The 27,013-nt window shown below is 45.9% G+C and overlaps 2 protein-coding genes across 2 annotated transcripts in view; one reads left to right on the top strand and one right to left on the bottom strand.

The window, feature by feature from the left end:
- Positions 1-5,364, top strand: part of pdlim7 (PDZ and LIM domain 7) — a 33,348-nt gene extending 27,984 nt beyond the window's left edge. Inside the window, exons 8-13 of the mRNA XM_062393720.1 lie at positions 303-355; positions 599-842; positions 1,648-1,828; positions 1,946-2,066; positions 3,807-3,922; positions 4,246-5,364. Of these exons, the coding sequence (XP_062249704.1) occupies positions 303-355; positions 599-842; positions 1,648-1,828; positions 1,946-2,066; positions 3,807-3,922; positions 4,246-4,332 (802 nt within the window). The 3' untranslated portion in view covers positions 4,333-5,364. The remainder of the gene's footprint in view (positions 1-302; positions 356-598; positions 843-1,647; positions 1,829-1,945; positions 2,067-3,806; positions 3,923-4,245) is intronic.
- A 1,495-nt stretch (positions 5,365-6,859) lies between these two features.
- The window catches only part of unc5a (unc-5 netrin receptor A), a 195,977-nt gene continuing 175,823 nt past the window's right edge, over positions 6,860-27,013 (bottom strand). Inside the window, exons 13-17 of the mRNA XM_062394356.1 lie at positions 25,577-25,810; positions 16,546-16,695; positions 13,777-13,941; positions 13,440-13,618; positions 6,860-10,706 (exon numbers count right to left, since the gene is read on the bottom strand). Of these exons, the coding sequence (XP_062250340.1) occupies positions 10,541-10,706; positions 13,440-13,618; positions 13,777-13,941; positions 16,546-16,695; positions 25,577-25,810 (894 nt within the window). The 3' untranslated portion in view covers positions 6,860-10,540. The remainder of the gene's footprint in view (positions 10,707-13,439; positions 13,619-13,776; positions 13,942-16,545; positions 16,696-25,576; positions 25,811-27,013) is intronic.

Here is a 27,013-nt window from a genome sequence, read left to right as displayed (position 1 = left end):
ATGGCCGATGATCTCCAACATGATGCTCATGCATTGAGTAGTAACCATGGCTACTGAGGTGTGTGTGTGTGTGTGTGTGTGTGTGTGTGTGTGTGTGTGTGTGTGTGTGTGTGTGTGTGTGTGTGTGTGTGTGTGTGTGTGTGTGTGTGTGTGTGTGTGTGTGTGTGTGTGTGTGTGTGTGTGTGTGTGTGTGTGTGTGTGTGTGTGTGTGTGTGTGTGTGTGTGTGTGTGTGTGTGTGTGTGTGTGTGTGTGTGTGTGTGTGTGTGTGCCCTTTTTCTAATTAGTCATTTTCTCCCCACAGCCTTGCGCCAACTCCTTCACCTGCCAAGGCCCGGGCAGCAGATAAACCAGATGGTGAGTTCATGCTCCTGCTGATGCGTAAAAAGAAGCCCAGCACAGGTTGTGTTAATAGATTCTTATTACGTGTCAATACATGAGCATCGGCAGCAACAACATGACAGGCAAAACTGTCACAGCAGCCATCATGCATATTACATAAAGAGTCCCCTTCCTTTTGTGGAATTATTCCAAGTCGCAGCCAAGTTTCTCCTCCGTGTCCTTATTCCAAAACAAATCACTGTGCTTCCTCTGGCTCAGGCTCAAAGACCACAGCTGCGGTGGCGGCCAGCTCAGGTCCCTCCTGTCGACCACCCTGGGTCACCGACCGTAATTTCGCAGACCGCTTTCGCCCGGACAGGACCAGCACCGTGGTGACCCAGCACCAGCAGCCGGCCCAGCCGACACCGATGCAGAGCCGCAGCTCCATCCTGCAGGCGGCGCAGCATGGACCTGAGGACAGTGGGAGGACCCCGCTCTGTGGGGCCTGCAACAAAATCATCAGGTATAGGATGAGGCAAACATATCTACGCTGACAGTTTGATTGATACATTTTTGGGGAATAAGGTCTAATCAGTGTTTGCTCCTTTAAAAGTTCTATTAAAGAAATGACAAATCAGTGAAGACAGTTAATATAAACAGTGTCAGACTGTGTGTCTGCAGAAAATGAAGTCAGTCAGTGTAATTAACGGTTAGGAGACGTCTTGTTATCACTGGAGACGAGCATTATGCCTGCTTTTAAATCTCATTTCACACATTTCTCAGATAACACCGAAATCTGGGTTCTTATTTTGGTCACTGTTCCAGAGGCGATTTATTTTCCAACAAAGGACAGCACAAAGTCAGTAGAAAAAAAAAAAAAAGTATCTCAGCTTTGGGTCACAAAGGTAGCGTTGTACCTCGGTGGGAGTTGTTAGCCTTGGGTTGAGCTGATGTTTCCATTGTAGCTCTGTTGAGTTCGTTCAACCTTTATTTTCTCCTCAGAAATACGTTTACAATACAACTGAGTACAGGAAAACATTTCCAAGATACCAAGAAAACACAAAGACATAAATATGTATTAGTCAATACATGAACTTTCATTTCAAACAGATGAGGCAATTAAAAAGAAAAAACACTTGAAGGTAAAAATAGGTATAGAAGCTGAATAAAAAGGGTTGAGCTTTAGATTTCTATGTATGTTTTTCCATGCTGCAGATCCAACCTTGTCATATGGATGAATGGTTGTTATTACCAGTAGTGAATCTTAAAGCTATTTAGCAGTTTGAAAAATTGAATTGATTTGTTGTTTGTGTGTGTGTGTTTTTCAGGGGTCGGTACCTGGTGGCACTGGGGCGCTCTTGGCACCCGGAGGAATTCACTTGCTCGCAGTGTAAGGCGGTCCTGGATGAGGGGGGCTTCCATGAGGAGAGAGGGTCCGTCTACTGCACCAAGTGCCACGATAATCGATATGCTCCCAACTGTGCCAAGTGCAAAAAGAAGATCACCGGGGTAAGAGCGACTTTATCGCATCGAAGCATACACACTGGAGACATTTTACACCTGAATTTGTTCAGTTTCAGAGCAGAGACTCTACTTTCCGGTACAATACATTTGTCTCCTTCCCAGGAAATCATGCATGCCCTGAAGATGACGTACCATGTTGAGTGTTTCAAGTGTGCAGCCTGCAAGACTGCCATCAGGAACCAAGCCTTTTACATGGAGGAGGGCGAACCCTACTGTGAGAGAGGTGAGAGACTGAGCTGTGGCAGTTGAGCAGCCTGAATAAAAATGACAAATTGTCTTGCTTAACAACTGGAATAAGTACCAAAAAATGACAGAAAACAGGGCTGAAAGAAAAGGCAGCAGCAAATGTGTATTGTGTGTGGAGTAGTTTGACTTTGTCGTATTTTAAGGACACAAAAAACATGAATTGTTTCATGTTTTTGTCGTGTCGAGCATGAGGTGCGAGAGTAAATTCAGCTTGATAAATGTTTTCATTCTGCTCTTCCCAAGCAAACTGATTGCCTGCAAACTGTCAAATCCAACAATAAATGTCAGTGATGGCAATAATGTAAATATAGAGTAATAACAATCAGTATTTATTGAAAACAATAATCTTGCGTCGCGAGTCGTCTCTGAGTGTTTAGTAGGAGCGTGTTTCCGCTCAAGGTCCCTCGCTCGTATAATCAAATAATACAACAGTTTTTCTGTCGCACATTCTTGAGGCTTCATCAAAGAGATGAAGGAGTCGTCATGGTGAAACTCCTCCGCTTCACATAAAAAGGAAACATGATTATTCAGGTCGTTTCAGGAACAAGAACGGAGGGAGAACTCCGCGGTTAGCATCAATGGAGCCGACAGTGACGCTCATGGAAGTGGCAGGTCTAGTGGAAAAATCTATTCAGAAAACCGTGCTTAAAGATAATACTTAAGGAAGTGACATCCCAATGCACAGCATTCAGATTGTGATTGAACTTGTTGGATGAAATATATTTTTTACATTAAATGGATGCACATTGCAGAAACTCTATGACTTGGCTATGCGTTTTGTGATTTTGTGACAAAAAGCAACAACCTCACCGGGGGTTTCCCCATTTCTAGTTTTGTCATTTTCATTCCATCAAACTATTTGTAAAACAAACAGCACGTCTGTTTTCTTCCTGGGTTTTCTCACCGGCCGACATCGTGAATCTCTCGGCGCGCACCGCAGTCAATCATAAAGTGTGATGTTTTCATCTGCTGTAATCTATTTAGCTCCACTTTACGTCATACATCTCTCTATTGGATTTTATGAATGGCGTGCGCTCTTCTATTATGCTGTAAATGATTTAGCGAGGCGCCGCTCTTCTCACTCACTTCTGAGGCCCTGGCGCCGCTCGCCGCTTTAGCAGAGGCGACGCCAGAATCGGAGCCACCGCACTCCGACTAATGCCTGTAGCTCTGATAAACATTCTGCTGCCTCAGCATCTTTCAGGGGATTGTGTGGCTCTCACCCCCTCTCTCTTGAGAAGCTGCATTATAACCTGACACATTCCCCCAGAGACCCTGTAATGAAAGAGACTAGCAAATCCAGTTAAGTATTTGGAGCAATTTCCCCCTCGTCCTAATCCCAGCCCTCCACTCTGGAAAGGCACTCGTGTACAGTAGGTGGGGAAAAAAGAGGTAAACACCAAATGGCCAATGAGGAGAGAGGAGAACCAACGTGTGTGTGTGTGTGTGTGGTATCTCCCAACTTCAAGATGAAAAGCCTGAAGCTCTCTTAAAAGATGAAAGAGGAGGACACCTGTGGGGCACCCGGTGCTTCAGAACATGTGAGAAGTGTTAAGTGATGTTTACATACGCTGAGAGGTCGAGGAGAATGCTTGACCGGATTTTCGAGGGTGATAAAAGCTCGTTTAGAATTTATTTCACTCTGATGGAATTTATTCTGATCCCTCACTGCTCACAAACCTCTCCTCTCCCACCTCTGCCCTCTCTCTTTCTCCAGACTACGAGAAGATGTTTGGCACCAAATGCCACGGCTGTGACTTTAAGATTGATGCCGGGGATCGCTTTCTGGAGGCCTTGGGCTACAGCTGGCACGATACCTGCTTTGTCTGTGCTGTAAGTCATTTTGATTGATACGGCTCCGACCCCCTATTTCTCCCAACCCAGTACCACCTGAAAATCTGGCTCCATCTTTGGACCCCGAGCTTTACCTCCCCCCTCTGTCTTTCTCTTTAAACCTGTACCCTGCACCCTATCACCTTCTCCGTCTCACTCATTCTTTGTGAAAGCAAACGCTGTCAGGTAAATAAAATGTGGCTGCTCCGGCCGAGTAGGAAACTCAGTAAATTCACATCGACAATGTTGAGGTCTGATATCTGCTCTGCACTGGTTTTCAAATCTGTCCCTCCGTGTGTCTGTCTTCTTTCATCTTTTTAAAGCTCTGCCAAATCAACCTGGAGGGGAAGACGTTCTACTCGAAGAAGGATAAGCCCCTGTGCAAAGGCCATGCTTTCGCTCCAGTGTGAGAGATGAAGCTTCATCTTCAGAGGAAGGAACACTTCGCTCTCTCTCTCTCTCTCTCTCTCTCTCCTCCCGCCTCTCTAGCCCTCTCCGGCCTCTGGCTCGCTCGCTCTCACTCCACATCTCCTCTTCGCCAGCACCACACCTTGTTCAAGTCGAGTCTATTTCTCTATCCTGCGGCCTGTTTCTACATTTGAGGCTCAACGCCAGCGCCACATACTGTAACATTAGCGAGACACTTCAAATGGCCCTGCCTGCAATGCTTAGTACTGCAACTGGAAGTATTCGAGGGATTAGTTCATATCATGTCACAAACCTGTTGACGTCAAAGTCAGTGTAGAAAGTGGAATGCAGGAGAAGTGCAGCTGCAGTTCACGGAGAGTCCCTCAACGCGTCTAATCTGATCCTCGTTCAGTCGGCAGTGAGATCACGTCGGTGTCTTCCGAGTTGGAGGAGTCATTTAGCGTCTAATGATTTCACATATTGCAGTAATGACCCATCACTGCTCGGCGTGGAGAGGTAGTGGCCCCCGCTCGGGACCCCGGCCCACTCACGGACTCTCACCACAGTGCCTATTATCATAATGGGGGTCCAGTGGTGCAGAACCGAGGGGGTGTCCCATTTTTGCTTGACTGGACCTCTTCACACAAGCACTAACTGCTGAACTTATCACCCTAGCTCTGGCTAATCAGCGAAAATACTGCAGGTTATATATTTAATTTGAGTCGTATAATAATCCTTAATTGATCTGTGTGGGCGTGGGGGGGGGGGGGGGGGGGGGCTGATATTGTATTTTAATTTTTCACTCTGTTAAGGCAACGAGCTTCAAAGCTTTGAAATCTTTTATAAGACATTTTAATATAAGGAGAAAAAAGATCTTATGGTGTTTGTCCATCATGTTTCTATGTTTTCTATTGTGATTCTTCCTTCGAGTACTTTCAAGCCGTTGTTGAATATGTATTTATATTCCTTCAGAATGGCCCTGTAAGTGTTGTTTGTTTTGTAGTTCCAAATAAAAATTGTTTAGTATTCCCATGTGCTGCGGCAGAACCCTCTGGGTGGAAGTGTGTTTCAGAGTTCATCTTCTTTTATTCTTTTTTTAATCGACCAATGATTTGCTCTTACTAACACCTGCTCCCTAACAACAGGATAATTGACTTTTCATGTCTTTTGCGTTGTGAGTACAAGAAGTGCCTTTTATAAAAAAATCTAGTTTTACACAAACTGATTCGTTTTCTGCTGTCACAAAGACCCTAGTGAATTTCTTTAGTGTACAACATCTCTAGATGTAGAAAGGAAATGAATTTAACATAGACATGCGTATGTTCATGATGAACGGAGCCATTTAATCATTCAATAAGTCATTTTACCTATTTGCTTTCTTAGCAACAGTTAGCGAGGTGACTATAGACTGGAAACACAGGATATTTAATTTGATTAAACTTTTCACGAACAGATGGAAGATGGATGGGTGGTTGTGAATTATTGGGAGCTGCTTACTCATAATTGAGAACCTTGTTCATTTAACCAGTGTAAACGCTGCGCTGAAGCACTGGCCAGGTTATGAAATGGATGTTTGACAAGAATTATTCACAATTTGAAACCAGAGGCCTTTCAAATCACTTGTTTGTTTTGGAATGTCTGATCTAATACTACGAATGGGATTGAATGATCCACCTTGTTTCTCATCTTCATGGGATGCTAAGCAAACAGCTTCCTGGCTCCAGCGCAGTGGTTCCTAATGTGAGGATTGGGGGGAGGAAATCTGAGGGTTAACATTAACAAATAATCGAATATATGGCAGTAGATTGTGTAATACTACAGTTTTACCTCATCGCATTAAAATGATACAAATTAAATTATGATAGAAATTGTGTTAGCAGTGAAATTCTTTCTTTATCTGACCTGACATTTGGGATGAATTATCTTAAGCTCTAGTTCACCGGCTGGATTTTTCCCACACTCTTTCTCCTGTTACCACTTATACGGAGTCAGCAACGTCCATGTTTAGGTAAACGAGTTGAGGGAAGCTGTTGGATGGAGTGAAGCCCACATACTGTAAATAAAGATGGACGACATGATGACTTCCCAACAGTTGCTGACTGTATTTAAATCCATAAACACCACTTTCTCCAGGTTAACGAAGGAACATGAGCCAAACTAAAGGGTAAAAATACTCGTCAAGAGTTTTCATCTTAAGTAGCACATATCACAATGGTTAATTCATGAATTAAGTGTGGTATTAGTTAGTTTTTTGATTATTTTAAAAACAGATTGACAGCTGAGACGGATTTATAATTGGTCAGGCATATATCTTGGCTTTTGGTCGTCCATCTTTATACACAGTTTATGGTGAAGCGCTGGAAAAATCTGTGTAGATCTTTTTTAAGTGTCACATCTCCACATATGTAACCTGTGAAAAGGAATTTCAAGTAAGACTCTTTACAAATTAACTGTGTATTTCATTTTTTCAAGCAAAAGATCCAGTCCTTCATTTAACAATATATAATTTATTTACAACAATTTCAGGTTGAATTACTATACATACCTTTCTGAAATGTCATAGATAGATATATATATATACATAAGGCCAAGTAAATACTTGAAAGCACTTAGAAACGAATTTCCAAAATTCTACCCACAAATCCAGATCATTGTCCAAAAAAGTACAGGAAAGCTCCCTCAGCAGAAGTTTCCCCATTGCCACAAAAGTTTTGACAACAATTTACACTGACGATAAGGAACACAAAAGGTCAAAAAAACAAAACCAATAATAAAAACCATAAAAGGATTATACAATTGCATAAGCGCTGTGGCATGTAATAAATACAGCATTTTTGACTTGCAGAAAAGGCAAGGAAACATTGAATCAAGGAACTTAATAGAAAAAACATTCACAAGTACGGACGTCTAATGTTTTAGTTCACAAAAGAAAACAGTTCAGAGTGACAGGGTGGTATGCACACACACACAATCACACAATCACACACAACCACACACACATTCACACAGAGAGATGTTTCCTTCTGCTACACAGGTGAAATGATAAAGCCTTTAAACAAACCTCGTGTTTTACCGACCACTGAACTATCAGACCCGGGTTTCATCATGAAGGGGAACAAGCACGCACAGTAATTGCAGATTTGTCGGACAACTCAGATGTGGCGATAGATGCAAAACCCCCCCCGGTGGCTGGTGAATTACATTACTGGAAATGTGCTTAGACAACACATCCAAGCCGAGTACAGGGGCGATAACATTTCACCCACAGTCAGACTGCACAACTGCCGTTTCTCTCTCCGTCCACGCAGCCACCACCGGGCGTTACGTCTCGTTTCCACCTCATCTGTAAATGCTCACACTTAAGAGAAACCATAAAAATAGACAAAGGCAATGTAAGGATGAACAGAACGTGTATAGAAACTCCTGGACAACAGTCTCTAAAACCCTTAACACTGCGAAACTTCTTCACTGCTAGATCGCCAAAGAACAGTATATAGGCAAACACGTCACGGTTTAGACTTGACAAATGCTGCGCCAGTTAAGTGTCTTTTTTTTGGCTTTATATTAAAATATAATTTACATTTCTTTACAAAGTGGTCAAATAAAACGGACACACGTCACCGCTCGGAACAGACAGCGTTAAGTTTGCCTCAAGACAAAAGCGAGGAGAGTAGATCAAAGCAATGACTCCATAGTGACTAGTTTCAAGAAGAGACAGCGACTCCGACTTGTTCTCTACTAGCGGCAGGTACGACGACGCTGGAACGATATCTGAATGGATACAACGCGAGGATGTAGTGGCCTCAAACGATACTCAGAAAACTTTGGTTACCAATTCTGCTGATATACATTATGCAAAGTGACAGCACAGGGCTGGTATAGAAAAAGTATTTACATATCCCACGCGACGATGATCCATTTCAACATGAAAAGAGTCATTTATTAAGGTGGTATCACAATTCGATCTGAAAGGGGCTTGATTCAAAGGTTTGGTAATAGGAATAAGAAAAGAAAAGGGTGGGTGGTATCTCATCTACATCGAAACACAATGCAGCGATTTGTAAAAAGGGTCGCGGGTCGAGAGGAGGCGTGTTCGATGTGGTTAAAAAGAGGCGGTTGAGGATTGTGCAGGTGCCGAGATGTCGTACAAAAACAAAACGGGGGGGGGGGGGAACTTCTAAAAGTGGAAAAACAGACGCGCTCCGCCAAAGGGGGAAACAGAAGTGTACATTCCAAATATCTGACAATCATAAAAGAGGCTCCAGGTCAGTGTTAAAGATTGGAGCCACAGGAGCTGGCGGGATGGGCGGTGCTAGCTGAGGAGCGATAAGAGGGGGTTTAATGACGGGTGGGGGGGGCTCCCTCTACAACTTTGAACACACACCTTCACATGCGACCCTGAGGCAGACGGAGAGACTATGGCTAGTTTGGGATTGCTGATGCCTTTTTTTTTTTTTTTTTTTTTTTTTTTTTAAAGTAATTACTGAACCAGTGGAGCTCAAAGATAAACTGTATGCAGCTGCCTGGCTTGACAGATCCATTAACCAAACACTGTACATCGACGCAAAGAAGCAAAACGTAGGAAAATAATCGAATGTGCAGTTGCGGTTTATGGTTTGATGTGAGACTAAAATGAATCTTTTTTTTTTTGTTGTTGTTGTTGCCACACTGGCTATAAATGTCAATAAAAAAGAAACCCACGTTCAAAGCAAATCTTTTGTGAGGCGGAGGCGTGACAGTGCGAATAAGCCACTCTTAACTTTCTCGGCGAGACACTGCTCTGATACTATTTGCCACACAGCAAATAGGGACTTGCTTTATGACTTATCAAAACAAAGCTGCGCAATCAGCCTTTCCACGCGAGGAATCTGGTGACGACTTTTGAAGAATCCGCTGGCAGCTCTTCTGTGGGAAAGTGCCCTGCATTATTCATGTGGGATAATAACCCTCGTGGCCAAGTTTTTATGTCTTACATCTCAGAAGCCATGTAATCAAGGGGAAAATGTCATTTTGCAAATGAGTTTTCAGGACAATCAGTGCCCAGATATACATGCATGTGTCTGCACATGCAGCTGGAACACCTTGTGGCCCTATGGCTCCTCCATTAGCCGTGGAATCTGAGAGGAAAACAAAAGGCTTGGGAAAGACTCGGAACGAGACTGGACGGATCAAGAATCCCAGGCTGTAAATAGAGATGGCTTCTGAAATATGACTTTAGTGAAGCTATTTCTCACTCTTCCCTCAAAAAAAAAAAAGTTAAAAAGAACCCGAACCCCACACATATCGATTTAGAAGCAGGAAGGCTGCGAAGCGTCTCGCTAAATCAAGATGTCAAGATGTTATATTCACAGTAGTGATACCGGCTGGACTTAGAACAAAAAAAAAAAACCAAAAAAAAAACCAAGAACACACACAAACAAGATGAGACAGGTTTTTGGGGCTTTGACGTAACAATCTCTTTTAAACCTGCAAGTCCAGGATGTGCTACAAGCCGCCTATGTGTGTGTGAGTGTGTTAAAAAACAACACATAGGAGCTGTCCATCTGTACAGTGTCAGTGTGTGTGTGTGTGTGTGTGAGTGGACAGGAGGAGACGTTCACAGAGAATGGCGTTCAGCGTGAGATGACGTCATGGGACGAACCTGCCGATTGCATACGTCGCCTCTTGAACCCGGAATGAATGGCTCCTTTCTTTTGTCACATCCCTTTCTATTAACCTTGCCTCAGAAATGATTGGCTGAATTTGCGTTGTGTCGCACATGAGTCGTAGCATTATGTTTGCATATTGCTCCTCGTTAGCCTTAAACGGCTCGTTTGTGTGAAAAAGGCATGACGTTCATTTAAAGTGATCTTGAAAGTAGAAGCAGGGTGAGTACTAATTTCACGTGGAATCTTTGATGGAAAAATAAAGAGTATTTGTTTTCTGAGCTCATGGATACATTTCCCAGAGCACTTGCGCTCTACCTTTCACCTCATTTGGTCAGTTAAGGACTTCTGAGGAGGGAGGGAAATGGGGACTCGACATGTCACACACCATTCACTATCTTCTAAAGTGGAGACGAGGGACACTGGGACTCCATTCCGTTCTTCCATTCCTGCTGTGGTAATCCTTGGGGGGGGGGGGGGGGGGGGGTTTTGTGTCGTTGTTGTCGTAGTTGTGTACTTTTTTTTCCCCCTCTCTGCACCAGTCTTTCTTTCTCCGTTTTCCGGGTTAGCACTCGCCATCGGAGACCAGGAATATCATGGCCTCCTGTTTGCCAATGTCAGCCATGACCGCGGCCAGCTGGTTGATGTTGCCGCTGTGGAAATGTTGCGCCTCCCACAGGTCCAGGATCATCGAGGTTGGGCTCGCTTTGGATGCAAAGAAACTCATGTGTCTGCAGAGAGGAGGAGGAGGAGGAGGAGGAGGAGGAGGAGGAGGAGGAGGAGGAGGAGGAGGAGGAGGAGGAGGAGGAGGAAAGCACAAAAATAGCAGTGAGGAAACATTTGGACAGCCTCACATTGACGCAGTCTTAGGAAAACCTCTTCAGTTGCTAGTCTATTTTGCCAGCGCTCCTTGTAACTCTGTCAATGTCAAGTTTTATTGTGTTGTACTGCTACGTCCTGATGTGCCCGGTTGGAGCACTAAGAGGGAAATAGATGATGAAAGGTGTAAGCGTACGGTCTGGCTCTTCAAACCATCACATACCCAATCTCTGGCAGTTTTCGTCTGAAGCTTTAACACCATAAGCCTCAATCCTCGTCATTTGATGTCGAAATTGCCCCTAAATCCCATACAGTGAATCCTATACGGACTTTCACAGCCAAGTCGGAAGTGACCTTTTCCATTTTTAGGAGCTGGAACCTTTACGATCAGACCCAATCAATGACAACAAAGCTGTGGCCCCAGCCGGGCTGTATATTTGATGTTGAGTGGGACCTAATCCCCGCGGCACACCGGAGATGCTTGTTTGATTTAATGGCCTTTTCCTGTTCTTCAAATGTCTGGGGCCTTAACTGTTATGTAGAGCACACATGACACAGGGGAAAAAAAAAACAACAGAGAGTGGTGTAAACTCAGGGCACAAAGGGGGTGTGTTGCTGTGTGAGTGTTTTTGCCGGGGGGGGGGGGCAGGAAACCTAAAGAAAACCAAGAAGTTCCTTTCACCTTGACAAAGGTCAGACAGAGTCCAGTACTCCCTCGCATCTTCCGCTTGCCTAGTGGAGCGTTCTGTGATGGCTCCTCTGAACATGCGGCTGCTTTGCCAGTGCACAAGCAGGGAACACAGTGCACAGCGGCTCTTTTTGTGTCTATTGGATTTCATAGAGCGCACACACACCCCGCACACGCACACACACTCACACTCAGGGCCCTCGCTCTGCGTCGGGAGAGCACAACAAAGGGAAGTGTTGGTCGAAGAAGGGAATGAAGCTCTTTGTCATTATTCAGATAGAAAGAGACAGAGCTTAGCGTCCCGACGTGTCAGCCCACGCTTATTCACCTCGCTGTGTGAGACACGAGCTCATCTAGTGTCGGCGCCGCGTCTTGGGGGAAAAGGATCAAGTAAAAGGTTCTTGGCATTTTTAGGTTTTATTGATTGGTCCCGTTCTGCTCGGTCTGGCCACTTCACCCACACAGAGACAAACTGAGGAACACGGCGTGACAGAAAGCCAGGCAGCCGCTGCCTTCACAGAAAAAAAACAACAACAACAACAACATGTTGTTAAGGACGGATCCAACAACAAAGCAGTCGCTCCTTCCTGAGGCCTGAATGAGAATTGATTATGTTCGGCAAAACAATTGCTAATTAAACCCACAGTGCATCAATTCAATTTGCGATTAATTTGGGTAAATAAAGTTGATTGGACAAATTAAGTGCAGCTATTTGATTCCATTACAACGCAGAAATGAAATTGGAGGATAGGGGATCAATGCGGGGCTGCAGTCTGTTACAGGTGCCGCGGTGATAAAGAACAGTTACTGAGGTCGGCACACATCCAACAACACTTCATCTTTTGTTGCCGCTGACGGGCAGCTCGCTCACTCCCTCTCCAATTACAGCTGTTAAGCAGAATGCTGCAGGTACAAGTTTAGCAGAGGAGTCTAAGCTGCTTACCTGAAGAGAGGGGGGGGGTGCATGTTTTCTTATGGAAATGACGGCTGTATCCATCTAGTCCACATTAATCCTCTAACGTTAGCTGTGTCGGAGGATTAGTTTGTCAAGGCAGGACCTTGTTTACCTGAACTTCAGGGAAAACACTCCACTGTGGTGGAGTGGCACTTCATCGTGATTTCTTAAAGTGGCTGGAGTCTCCCAGTTAGTCTGACCCTTCACAAGCGGGTGATCGTCGGCTTCATTTATCGACCACTTCCAGAAATCTCTGTCTGAAAGTGGAACGCATGTCTCCGTTCATCTCATCAGCTTCACACTTGGCATGTGTGTTGTTAAGGGCCCAGGGAAGTGCAGTGATTCATTTGGTGACTTACTTTCAGTCTTAAGAAACTTTGTATAAACCGGGGACCAGGGCTCTGTAGCAGCAGCGACTGGGACTTAAGTGACGTTGTTGATTCTCCCCATTCTGCATTCCGAAGTTTCCAAGACATTGAACCTAAAGTCGCCCCTTGCCATAGAGAAAGTGCTGCACATAGATGCACTGTATAAATGTGTGTGTGTTAATGGGTGAATGGCAAAATAGAATGTACTGTAAAGTGCTTGAAGTGGTCATCAAGACTAGAAGGGCGTATATAGAGTATTACAAACACAGACCATTTAGCGTTACTGATTCTCCAGTTCAGGGTTCTGTGTACTGAATCAAGCTTGAATGAGCTTTGAATAAACGGGTGAGGAGCTCTTAGTGCAGCAGCGGTGGAGCAGCTGCAGGTCTGAACTCGCTGCGGCTCAGTCACTGCAGGTCACTCGTACAGTTTCAGAAAGAGAAGCTGCAACCAGCATCACCACAGGCCAGACACCTGTCAAGAACAGGGCACCGAACCAATTTAGTGCAAATACTGCGATGCAACTTCTATTCCCAACGGAGTTCAGGGGCTCCGGTGCAAAGACCTGCATGTTCCTGCTCGCTCCAATCAGTGATCGGATGAGGCCGTGTGGTACTGTGCAGTTGCTGATTACCTCTCAAGTTTAAGTCTTTGTGCTAGCATTCTCCAGTCAGCTCCGTTGGGACAGGGGGCATCCAGGCTGCTGCAGATCTTCTGCCTGATGAGGTACGGGATCTGGAAGGCGCTGGGCCCTGCCAGAGCCGTGGCGTTGCTGTCCATCAACAGGAACTCAGAGTCCAGAGCTCGGGTGTCCTGTCAGGGGAAAGCAAACATTAAACTTGTTTCTCTCTCTCTCTCTCTCTCTCTCTCTGCACAACATAATTACAGTTCATTTATGGCGTTATGAAAATGCTGAGTCATGGCGGCCGTGTAATCAGTCGCAGCTCGGGGCACTTGATGCTGAGAATTACCTTGGCGATGTTGAAGTCCAGGCTAAAGCTCTGCCCCTCCCCCTCCACCTGCCACACACACAGCTGGCAGGTGAGCGCGCAGGTGCCGAGGCTGAGCCGCTCCAGAGTGAACGTGCAGTGCAGGTACCGCTGGGAGCCGTTCCAGATGTGGTAGAACGGGATCTCCTGCAGAAGAGAGACAGGGCGTCACACACACACACACACACACAAACACAAACACACGGCATCTCAGCGGGCCCAGTCAGAACTGCGTGTCCCAAACGCGGCTTCGACAGCACCGCCCGCCTAGAACACACCGCGCTCATTAATTACACTGACATAAGCTGCCATTGTTAGGTGAGACGGCTAAATCTATCCGAGGCAGCAGACTGACATCACTTAGGTAAGTTCAAGGGAAATGATTGTTATTGTCAGAGCTACTGTGAAGGGAGTCGGCAGCTGCACACCAGGTCTGACATGGGAGTTATTCTCTACTCAATGTGTTTCAGTGGATTCAGCCTCTCTCTCTCTCTCTCTCTCTCTCTCTCTCTCTCTCTCTCTCCCTCTCTCTCTCTCTCTCCCTGAACGTTCAGTTTTAGCACAGCTACAAATGATGCATATATTTTACAAGCTGAATCATCACTCCCCTGCTTTACATGTGTGCATTATGGGCTTTAGCACCCCCACTGTACAGGACAGGACTGTGTGCCCCAAGTGCCCCTCTGCATCTTTCCCTCTGCTGCTCTATATTCATGTCTCGTTTGCATATCTCAAGAGAACCAGACAGGTAGAAAACAAACAAACCAGCACCCTAACGCCTGGCTTCACCTTTGGTTAAACAGCTGACAAGAAGTCAGTTTGAGACTGGAGTGAGGGGCTGCAGTTCACCCTGCCGACCAAACGGGGGCACTGTTACCCAGGCTGACTTGCAGCAGAGGGCGCTGGGTGCGAAAACGTCTTCATGGGACCCCGGGGAGACTAAAGGCCTTTTTTGACCGCACTGCTGAGGGGGGAATAGCACTTCCAAATGAACAGGCACAGTCCGGAGTAATAAGCCTCTGTTCTGGGTGTTGTTGCTGCCACTGCTTGCTTGGCACAGCCCGGCGTGCTCTTCGGGGACCCGGTGCTCAGTGCTTACATAGTTACAGCCAGAACGTTTTTTTTCTAGTCATCTTTGAAAGGCTCTTGTGTCTCCGTCGCCTGGCTGCAGTGCGGTGGACCTCGCAGGTGTGGGGGGTGCAGGACGGCTTCCAGGATTCAGGTGGTGGAGCTCCAGATATTTACATACGCCTCTATATTTCATCTGCGCTCCCTTTGAGGGAGCAGGCAGCTCGGATAATCAATCAGCTCGCGGCTCTGGGTTAGTGCACACACACCCCAGCTCCCCGATATATGCACATGTATACACCTCGTGTGCAGGCTCGAGTGGGCAAAAACATGCACACTCTATCCACAGGGGTGCACACACACACACACACACACAGACACACACACTCACACACAAAAGGCTCCCAGACGCTAACAAATGGCTTCAAGTTGCACACAGTGCCAAACGAAGAAAGGTTATTGGATGGAGGAGTATTGCAGTAACAGACTGAAAAAGACTCCTTTGTGTGATCAGCTGGAGCCGAACCAAAACAAACCCAATTAAAACTCTGGACCAACTGAAATGAAAACAACTTTCCAGGGAGACAACAGGACGGTGTGAGACACTTCTCATCTGCATCACCAACTTAACCTCTTTGCACACCAAGTTCATATTTTGATACACATGTTTTAGATCTATCATCCAATAAAAATCGTTGGGCACATAAACACTGAGCCCGATGCACTTTATATTATTGTATTCATATGTATTTATCGATATGTTCCGAATGTTTATACAAAGAGTTAAAATGGAGATGAGCATTGTGGATGATTTTGTGGTTCTCTCGATTCTGGAAAAAACTAAAAGAAAACATTTTGTCCATTGGATCCTGACAAGCTGTCAGGAACAAGGGGAATTTCATCTGCTGATCAAGGAGCTGCGAAATTATCCCGATTGCTCTCAAGTCTATTTGGGTTTGATATGCTACCAGCACTGAGACCGCACATTAAAAGGAAGAGAAGACATTTCTGTGATCCAATTGAACCCTAACAACTGAAACAACCCTCTGGAAACGCAGCGAATCAAATGTTAAATCACGGACAAAAGTTTCGGCCTCGGTGTGCAAACGTCTTTGACACAACGTGAGGTCTTATTTATTTAAAAACGTGTGAGAATTTCGGACGAAAAAAGGACTTGGTGTGTAAAGACCTTTACTTTAAATGTTGTGACTTTCAATGGCGGCCGAGGAAGGAGGACACTGAGCCAATGGCAGTGGAACTTCCGTGTCCCATGACACAAGGGGCACAACCAAGAAAGAAACATTTTCCAGGCAAGTGAGCGAAGCTGATATTTTGACGGGGGAGGGGAAAATTCTAGCGAGTCGACTACGTACACTTAATAAAGTATCTGCTGTGACACAGTACGATAATAATAAAAACAAGCTACTGAAAAACTATTGATTGCTCAGTTGTATCAGTCTTGCCAACACGTTCTCCATTCTTCTTTGATTTCTCTCAATGGCCAATTTAGAATAACAAGAGAGAGCATTGGTTTTAAATTGAGTATACAAAGAAACACTTTGTAACAGCTGATGCTCGAATTTGACGGATACAGCCAAGCACTTTGTACCACATCTCCATGCTCCCGCTCTGATCTGCAGTGACTCCCTGCCCCTGCGGCCCCCCACGGCCCCCCCAACACACCTGGTAGCCGGCTAGCAGCTTGCTCCTCCAGTGCGCCTGGGGCATGTCGTGGATGGACAAGCGCAGGTTGTGGTAGCTGTCTTTGAAGAGGAGGACGTGAGGCTCGTCAATCAGCCGACCCCCGAGCTGCCGTTCCATCTGCATCACCTCCTGATGAAAGAGAGAGAGAGAGAGAGAGTGGCAGAGGAGAGGAGAGGTGTTAGAGGAAACACATTTACCATCACAGTCACAGAGGGAAGTGAAAATGTGCAAAAACAATCCATAACTGTGTATCTACCTCATAATTCACACAAACAACTGCACAGGTTGAAACAAGAAATTTGTCAGGAAATTTGTCACAATGAACACACACACACAGGTTTGTGCAGCCATCCTGTTATGTCCGCCAAGGAGGTTTTGTTTTCATTTGCATTTGTATGTTTGTTTGTAGTCAGCAGGATTAAGCAAAAACTACAGAACAGATTCTTTATCAAACTTTGAGGCAGGATGCGTAATGAGTCCTAGAAGAACCATTTCATTTAGTCTCAGATCCAGACCAGGATTTGTTCTCCTCACCTTCATCAACGTTCAGAGATAAGTCTTTTTCAACATTTCCCTGATTTCTCAGGGAATAATTCATGGATCTTAATGAAAAAATCAGTCCTGTTTAGGGGACTGATATTGTCTTCAATTTGGTGTATATTAATGAACTAAGTGATCTAACCACAATTCACGTCTTAGCCCATAAACTTAAGTTATAAAATTGTAGTATTAGAAAAGCGTTAACAAAATATGTGTACACAGACTCAGACACAAACGCATACAGCGTCAGACACACAGCGTGAGCACGAGGCGGGGGTACAGCACATCTTAGGACAGGATGATATCATCTCTGCATGCGGCTGCAGAGAGCTGACTTTAATGTCACCACAAGGTTGATCCCTTTCCTCGGTGTGTGTGTGTGTGTGCGTGCGTAGGCCCAGATTGTAGCAGCCGCATTAGCATGCGAACACTCCAGTCACTCAGGCCTACTAGCTACCTGGACAGTGATGAAGTCAGCCAACGAGCCATTAGTCAACTGCTCATTGTTCGCGCATGGCGAATCTCCTTAATTTCCTTTTTGTTTTTGTGCCAGGAGAGATTTGTAAATGCATGCTTAATATTTTAATCTCTGTGGGACCTGCTCACTGGACCATTTGTTGCTGTCCAAATGACCATCTGGAATGGAATGATAATATCCGCCGCATTTTCCTCTGATCTATCACTTCGGTTTTTGAGCTGTATGCTTTTTGTGCCGAACGAGTCCTTAATCCAGCTCTTTGGATGGCGTTCACACGTGCACACCTCCCGCTCTATTCAGAGGAGCATATTGCAACAGAGGGAAAACAGACCTCTGGAAAAAGCAGTGTGAAAAGACCTCGGAAATTAGGTACGTTCCTTTAATCTGTCTGTGGAGGGAAAACAAGATGGCAGCACGAAGAGAACAGGCAACCGGTACAAGCCTCTGAGTCGGGGGGGGGGGGGAGACGCATCTCGAAGACGCGGGCTCCTGGAGGGAGATGCGGGTATAGATAGCAGCCATATGTTGAGTGCTGGATGCCAGCCTATGCTATGATTTCAGCAAAGACATCTAATTAAGGAAGAGAATGGCAGTAATTTCTAACTGCACAACGCTGATTCAATTTTCTGCCCTCTTTCCCAGGACCGGGCTAGACTGATTCCAATTATAAAAGAACGGAAGCTGTTAATTATCCATTTGGAATCTCTACCTGCTGTTGTTAGTTGATGTGCTTCTCTTCTACATCCAGTGAGCACTTTGCTCAGCTCGAGAATTGATTTGTCTTGTTTGTTTGGCGCGTAGCTAATTTTCATGTTTGCTTGATTCCTTATCTTCACGTTAACAAGGATATTATGCCCCCCCCCATGTGATTATTCCTGCATCTACACTAGTTGTAATTTTTCCGCCCGAACTTCGCCAAACAATGGGTGGAGCACGATGCCCTGAGTGTAGGTGCCTGTCTGGAATAATCTCCCTACTGTACTGCCACGCCAGGAGCCTTGTGATGTTACCGGCCCACTTACTCAGCGAGAGAAGGTCAGACAAGGGCTCTAAATCACAGCATTGAGGTCTACTGACTTAATAACAGGGGACAGCGCATTCTCCGCAGAATCAAAAGCCCTCGGCCATTATGTCTCTAATGCAGACAAAAGGCACATTATGAGGGCTTCCAGAGGGGTTCATTTAAAGCAGTTGTTAAGCGCAATTATTTGTTGGGGTTGATTAGCATTGCAAATCGAGGCTGGTGGACTTTGATCAGGGCTTTGACCTATACCAGCGGATCTATAGGCCTGTGAAAGAGCACAGAATGCCAATTATCCTATTATCAACAGCGAGGGACTAGAATGAATACTAACTTGCCCGGCTCGCAGTTTGTCAGGTTCAAAGCTGACACGGCAGGATTACAATCAAACAGGGTCTAGGACATGGCACCCCTGTTATTTGACAGGGACACCGAGCTCGACGAGGAAAAAAAAGGGGGGGGGGGGGGGGGCACAATGAGGGATGATGCACTCGCTCCTGTCCTCGCTCTCAAATGACACCGTATTTTTGCTCGCATATTGTTTGTGTGTGTGCCTGAGTGGCTCGGGGTGTGTGTTTTTGTGCAGGATTTCAGCATATGTTCTGGCCCGGGAGAATAATGGCCCTCTTTACGCCCCATTATCCCGTTAACAAATGGCAGCGTGAGGGAGCTAATTGATGAGGAGCTAAATTTGACCGTATTATTTACTCTTTCTGGGGGGAAAACAATGCGGCGGTTTTTGAATTGGTTTATCAAATCACATATTAATCATCGACTGGGTGCCAACATTTGTGTGTCCATTTGGCGGAGATAAGAGGGGGAGCGGCTTCTCCTAACACACCGTGACCCCCGTACATCTGCGGAAAACATTAAGATGCATGAGACGGGCAAGAAGTTCAAGTACTGCAGGAGAAAAACCCCTTTTGTTCTGACGGAATTCGTGATGGCCCGTGGTGTGTGTAAAGACTGTGAATTTAGAGTCAGACAGAGCCAAGACCACCCCCTGGCATTCAATGAGGCCGGCTAAAGAGAGTGAGATGGAGCAGGGATGGAGTGAAAAAGAGCAGGAGCGGGAGAGAGAGGAGAGAGACAGAGGGAGCTTAACATTTGTGTCTCCGGGTCACTAGAGTGGCCGGCTTTAGCAGGAAAGATAACAGGATTACTGCAATCACGGCCACAGTTTTCTATGACTTCAGCCCCCTCCCTCCTCATCCTCCCTCACCCACCTCCCCCGCCCCGCCCCCAGCCCCTTCTTGCTCACCCCCATCCTCTCATCCTCTCGGCTCGGACCACAGCCGGGACTGTGATGGACTGGGGACGGGCTCCACCAGGGGAACAAGAGACACTCACACAGCTAATCTCTTCAGGCTGGTGCTGACAGAAAGAGGTTAGCGGCTGCACCAAACTCCCTCGCAACAAAAACAGGCAGGCCAGACATTGGACACAAACAATTCAAACTGAGGGGCAGCTATATATATGTACTATATTTATATATATATATATATATGTGTGTGGCTGTGTGTTTTAACTTGACTGGATCAAAGCTGCATATTAAAATATTCTACTTTCCTCCCAGCAAGGTCACACTCTTACATGTGGTCGTCTTTTGTTCTGTCAAGCTGCGTAATAAACTGATTAAGTTAACGGACTCTGACAGGGATTATAATACAGAGTTTGATCAGTTAATTAGTCAAGCTACGTGTCAACCGCAACACGGGAAGCAACGCACAAGCTTTAATATTCGCATCAACTCGTCCTCACCCCTCCACTCGCAGCGACGCAGCGTCCTCGCGTGTGCTTAAAAATGTGCATTCGGCGCGATGATCCATTTACAGAGCTGCTCTTTTCCGGCAAACGCATTTGTTTATAGAGAGCAGTCCGGCTATGTGGGCTCCATAAATCTGTGTATTTGTCAGCAGGCTGTGACAGGCTTTTCCTCTCTGACTGAGAGTCTATCAGTCTGAGCTCCAGTGGCCGTGCCCGCTACAGTCAACTCTGATTAATAACTACAAATAGAAGGGACTTGTCTGCTCAGTTATTAATGGGGACCGTGTTTGCGAGGAAAAAGATGCACATTCCCCCCCTGATAAATCACAGAGCGGCACTGGAGAAAACAGCACACGGGAACACAGGAATATAATATAGAAACAATTTCTCAGCTGGGCACGGTGATAAAGCTCAGTGTCTTGTTTAACTTAATGCCAGCGATTACTGGGCGCTGCTCTTCTGCTCGTCTTCCTGGAATTCCTTGCCAGTAACTATTCTGATGGAGGAATCACCGAAGCTGTTCACATTACACTACGTGTGCTGGGCTCCTCTGATACATTAAAAACAAAAAGGGTTCTGCTTAAATATAGCCCGCTGCTCAGGAACTAGCGAGCAAATGTCATAGCACATAACCAGTTTATGAGTCCTTTTAAAGGCAAATAAGAATAATAGCTTGAGGTCACAGGGGGTGTAAAAGAAACCAAGAGCCACTTTTAATAACCAGTGACACACCAATTAAACAGCCATTTAACAATGAACATACATTTTTTACATTTACGAGACAAAGAGCCGAATGTAGTGGCCTCATTACATGAACATTAGTAGAAGTGTACATTTTGACATCTGAAATACATTGTTTAGGGTTTATAGGCTTTTGTTTGATCGTTTGAAAATTTTTTGTGGCCATTAAGTGTCACCTAAACTCAACGGAAATATCCTCTGCAGCAGCCATGACAGTGAAACTGTGACACAGTGCTTTATAGCTATAACATATAGCTATAACAAAAACCCCTCCAAAAGTTTGATGACACAATTCAGTCTGCACCAAGGTGGTGGACAGCAAAACTTGCACGAGGTTGGTGTTTGCTTCAATTGAAGATGCTGGGAGGCGTTAGCAGTTATTCTAGACTGCAAAGGCAGAGACTGTAACATCAAGTGTATCTGGAGGTATTAAACACATAAAGCAAGACTACTGCAACTTCCTCCTGGCTGATCTGCCTGCTAGTGCCATCACACCTCTGCAGCTCATAGAGAATGCAGCAGCTCGACTGGTCTTCACACCAACCTAAGCTCTCTCACACAACACCGTTCACTGGTTACCAGTGGCTTGCAGCAGCCTCGTTTCGACGCCCAGCCAGTCAACAAAATCACGACTGTTTACTTTCCTGGCTCTAAAATGTTGGAACGAGCTCCCAATTGACCTGAGGACATCAGAGAGTCTTCACATCTTCCACCACAGACTAAAGACACCTCTCATCTGACTACACCTCGGATTGGAAGATGATTTCTAAAAAACATCCTCAACTCTGGTGTTTATGTATGGCACTTACATGTAGTACTTTGTAGTTTGGCATTTCTGAAGCAAATTGTACTTACTGGATTCTTGCTGTTCTGTGTTTGTACCCTTATGGTTGAATGCACTTATTGTAAGTGGCTTTGGATAAAAGCGTCAGCTTAATGATATGTTATGTGATGTAAAGTAGTATAAATCCATATCATGTAATTTTATTTCTTTCTTTCACAAGAACAACAAGAATGGTCTTCTCTGCCATACTTACAAAACTTGCGGATCACCGTACAACACACCAATGTGCACACAACGTTTAATATACAAATATGTGCCTTGTTTTGTCCATTCATGACTACAAATGTTCATGCAGCATACCTTTGTAATATAATTTTTTTCCCAACACAGTGAAGGAGAAATAGGAAACATGGTGCACGGGTAGGGTAATGCCATGCAGTAAATGGTCGAGGCGGTCAGGAGTCAAACCGGCAGTCGCAGCTCAAGGCGTATGTGCCTTAACTATTGGGTTGCCCCACCCACAGAGATCTATAAACAAAGATTACCATATTTGAATCTTGAGACACCAGATACCATCAATACTATGGTGCCTCAGAGAGGCTACAGCTTATTATGGGAAAAATGACTTTCTGCTTCGACCTCTGAAAACAATAAATCTGACAGAAAGTGGGTGGTTTATAAATCATTCTACATGTTTCTTTTACCAGCACACTCTCAAAACCCAGACTTGTGGGTGTATACGCAGAACATTTTGTTAGACTACCAATAAACAGCAACAGTTATGTTATTGTTGTTCCAGTAAAAGTAGATTATGCTCACGCAGCAGTGATTTGTCCTTTATTTGAAAATCTGACTGATTCTGAATATCAAAGCTAAATATTACAAAAGTAGCTAAAGCGTATTCCTGTCCTTAAACATGCCTTTGTCGGCACCCTTCCAGTTTAATTAGACTTCGGTGTGTCTCTGTACTGAGTCGCAGGCTCGGTTCACTGCAGGTGTTTCAACCGGTAGTGGGATGGCAGAACATCAGTGATGCTCTCCCACAGGTCTAGCTGGGAACAAGCGAGTGCACAGCGAGGGTGCCACCAAACGCTGATCCTGTCTCCTCTGCTGCTGTGCCAGCCTTGGCTGGGCCCATCAAGAGTGGGACACACATTAAATATTAACTTAATTGGTCCCAGCAGAGTCCTGCTACCATACGGCACGCATCAGACGGAAATGTCACTGTTTCCCCGGAGCCCCCCCCCCCCCCCCCCCACTTTGGATCAAAGACAATAACATTGGTTCTAATCTGCTGTAATTGGGAGATAAGAGATTGAATGGTACGGCCTGTGCATGCCTGTGCTCCCGTGTTTGTGGGTGTGTGTGTCTGTCAGTCTCGCTGATGGAGGCTTGACAGAGCCGGCTGACAGTCAGCGATGTGACTGGAGAGAAAACCTCCAGTCCTTCCTGCCACTGAGCAGTCACCAGAGAAGACAGACAAATGCCCTTTTCTGTTCCTTTCTTCATCTCCCATCAAAAGTACAGCCTGTTTTGTGCATGGGAAGTTGACTTCATGTCTGGGAAAGAGGCGCAGTTGCCTCAGAGGGCTCAGAGTACTGTCATAAAACTCAGATGTGCTGAAGGTGTACTCTGCATCTCCGCCAGCATTAAACCTGCTGCTGCACTACTGCACTGTACCCCCTACTGGTCCTCCACCACTGTTCTACACAACAATTAGCTCTAATGGCCGCCATAGAGAAAGTCTAATCATAAATGGTGCATTTTAAAGATAGTGATTAGTGATTAGACCGAACCTCTCCAGGGAAGTTTAATCTCCATTCAAAGTGGTTAATGTACTTGCTAAATGAACTGCTTCCTCCATTATAGCACCAAGAGCAGTGTGAAATCAGGATTACTAAACAGCTTGGGCCGAGTTCTAAATCACTCACTAAAAAGTACAGAGCCCCGGAGACGCCGCGGCTTACCACAGGACCAGGTTGTGAGGGAGACGGGGAGTTAATGCACTCAAGGGCGTCGAGGGAGCCGCCGAGTATGGCAGCACAAGTGCCGGAGTCAACAAGCTCAGATGTCCTTTGCCTGACTAAGGGAGCGAGAGAATAGCAGAACAAGAGCTAGCCAGAGGCGGAGGAAGAGAGACAGATAGAGGTTTTGTGCCCAAGCAGCCTTCCTGCAAACCAACCCTGGACACACAAGGTCATTGACAGTCACACTGTAGCAAAACATCACAGGGTCACCCGATGATCTGAATATAAAAAAGACAGCCCTATCATTGGAACTGCTTCGGTAGCAAGTAAACAACACACCGAAAAAGCCACAGTGCAGCCTTTACCTTATGTATGCTGCATATTTGCATTAATCCCTACGTCAGAACGCAGCCGAATGTCAGCAGGCAATTTTTCCCGGACACTCCTGCAATCATGCAATAGCTGTCAGAAACAGAGAGAGATGGCAGCTGAGGCGTAATTGAGCCACAAAAAAGACAGATGTAAGCCGGGAGGTTGTGGTAATTCCCACCCCACAGCTACAGCACCGTTCTCATCTCATCCTCAACTCCCTGAATGGGAGAGTGCTAATTCCGGACCATTGTTTATGGCCCACAGCTATCCATAGATTGTGCCGGTGGCGACCCTCTGCACAAGGAGGTCGGCCATTATAGCCGGCAAAAGTGGACTCGAGTGGGAAGTGGCACTTGTGGCTGTAGGTGGTGTCAGATGAAGAGGAACAGCTTGGAGTGAGAGAAAGGGAGGTGCGGGGAGAGAGAGCGAGAAACAGAGAGAGAGAGCGCATGGGGGGGGGGGGGTTGCTGGGAAAAGATTGGGACAGGCTCTCTCCTTTTAATTTACTAATTAACCATGCAAATGAAATCTTAACAGGCTACTCAGAGGCCGTCCTCGGGGGAGCGGGCAGGCATTAGTGCTTGATTATACTCTGTCCGTGTGGAGAGCAGAAAAAGAGAAGTGAAATATGCTGTTGAACAAAGTGATGGGGAACTTCTCGGCCCACTGCAGCCGAGCAGAACCCCTAACAGCGTGAAAGGAATGTAACATCTTTGCAGGCACGCAGACACACAAACACAGACTGTGCAGAGCACTATGCTCAACCTGGACATATGCTTTGTTTCAATACACATCCGCCCATGTGTAACGGAGCCTGCAGTTTTCTTCAATTCCTCATGGCCATGCCTAACTCCTACATCTCTAGCTATCTAGGAACAACACGACCACAATGGAACCACACAATGGAAATGCAATCACAACAGAAGCGAGCAGCAGCGGATGTGGACAATGAAACAAGCAGAGTTTATTGATGCGATTAAGCAAGCAATTTGATGCTCGTCTATTCAAGGTGTTACGGTACAGGTGCTATTCTTCCTTGCGGGCGCTCCAAGCGGCTGCACCGTAACACCTCTAATAGACGGGTGTCAAACTTTAAGGGGGGGCTAATTTGTCCGGGATCTCACAAATGACGGCTCACTTGACCCCAGGAAGTAACTCTGCTTGTGTATTGTCAACATGCCGTGTCGCTCTCCCCTGTAGTGGTTGTGTGAGACGTCTCGGCCACTGTGGTCTACCCATCACTCAGCTGATGCTAAATCACCGGATCTGTGCAACTTCAGGTCTGAGAAACCGCCGGCCGAGCAGAACAACATGGGGGCTTTGCATTGGCCACACTTTACCTTGAAGACGTCCTGCGTGTCGTCCATGCAGTACACCCTGATGTTGTACTCCAGCGTTGAGCAGTACGCGTCGGAGAAGAGCACCAGCCTCAGGCGCTTGGCAGCACCCATGTGCAGGGACTCTCCAACCAAGGCGAAGGTGCCCAGCTGCTCGGAGAACAGCCGGCACGTCTCGGCTTCAAGCTGGCAGTAATAGGGCTCCGACACCAGCTCCTCCCCCATGAGCAAGACATCCTGGAGACGAGGCAGAGGGAGAGAGAGGGAAAAAAACTGGATGAAGATGGAAGGTTGAGCACCCACTTTAGGAAGGAAGGGTTTGACTGTGTACCTGATCTGCGTGTGTGTGTGTGTGTACCTGATGTGTGTGTGTGTTCATAAAAAGGTTGTTAGGGAAGTACGTCGGTGTAGCAGCACAGCCCAAGACTCTACTCTACTCCTGAGTGACAAGTCACAGCTGAGCTAAAGGTCTTTAGTGTCTGGGTAACAGTTTAAAAAGGGGAATGCTCTGTTCTTGCTTCAAATTCCCTTTTCCCCACAGTGCCCTTACTCCACACTGACAGAAGGACACACATCTCCACATACAGAGACACACGTCCTATAGAACGCCATCAATTTACTTAATAATGCATGAACGAGGTACTCAATTGACATGAAAGGAGACTCGAATAGATTCCTGGCAAGAATAGATGGTTCTGCAGAGAGAAAAGACTGGAGGTGCAGTTAATATCGGATTATTGGGATTTCCAGAATTTCCTACAGCCCTTTGAGATTTGTTAAGGAAGGTGAAAACAACTAGCCAATACGGAACAACATTGTTGCGTGACCGTGAATGTGAGTGATAACAGGCAGCACCAATTCATTGCTGCTGTAATTTGCAAAGAGTGGAAAAAAAGGACATAACAGGGATTTAAACACGTAAGAGAAGCGAGGTCTCGATATTTTTTTGCTGCATCACAAGCGCATCCATGGACTTGTGAAAACATCCCATCCCATCACAGTGCGAGATGACTTTATGAGATCATTCCACCACTCCGCGGGGCTAATTTGATGGCGACAAATTGGACCCAAGGTGGCAACATTTTCTCTGAAATCCCATCATGCCAGTTGACTGACTCGTCCCATTAGCCAATGAAGCTGAAGAGAGCATTCCGCCTGCCAAATGCCCAGCGAGCCCCCTGTAGGATCGATTCAACCAGACACCGACTACATCAATAGAATTGGTATTGACACAATTCATTTGCAATGCGACCACAATGGAGTCTCACTCTTTCATCATCTGAATATTTCTTCACAGTCGAGCCGAAACAGTGAGGTGGCTCAATTACACCAACGAGCGCTCAATGCACGAGCAATCTCTTTCTTTTACTGCTTTTGCATATCCAGGTCTTTTTTCTTTTTTTCTAAACCATGATTCCGTTCCCCCTCACTTCCCCGTCA

Source organism: Platichthys flesus, chromosome 8 (genome assembly GCF_949316205.1).
Source record: "Platichthys flesus chromosome 8, fPlaFle2.1, whole genome shotgun sequence".
NCBI classification, from domain to species: domain Eukaryota; kingdom Metazoa; phylum Chordata; class Actinopteri; order Pleuronectiformes; family Pleuronectidae; genus Platichthys; species Platichthys flesus.
The sequence above is the reverse complement of the archived record's forward strand: the minus strand, read 5'-3'. Positions and strand labels throughout refer to the sequence as shown.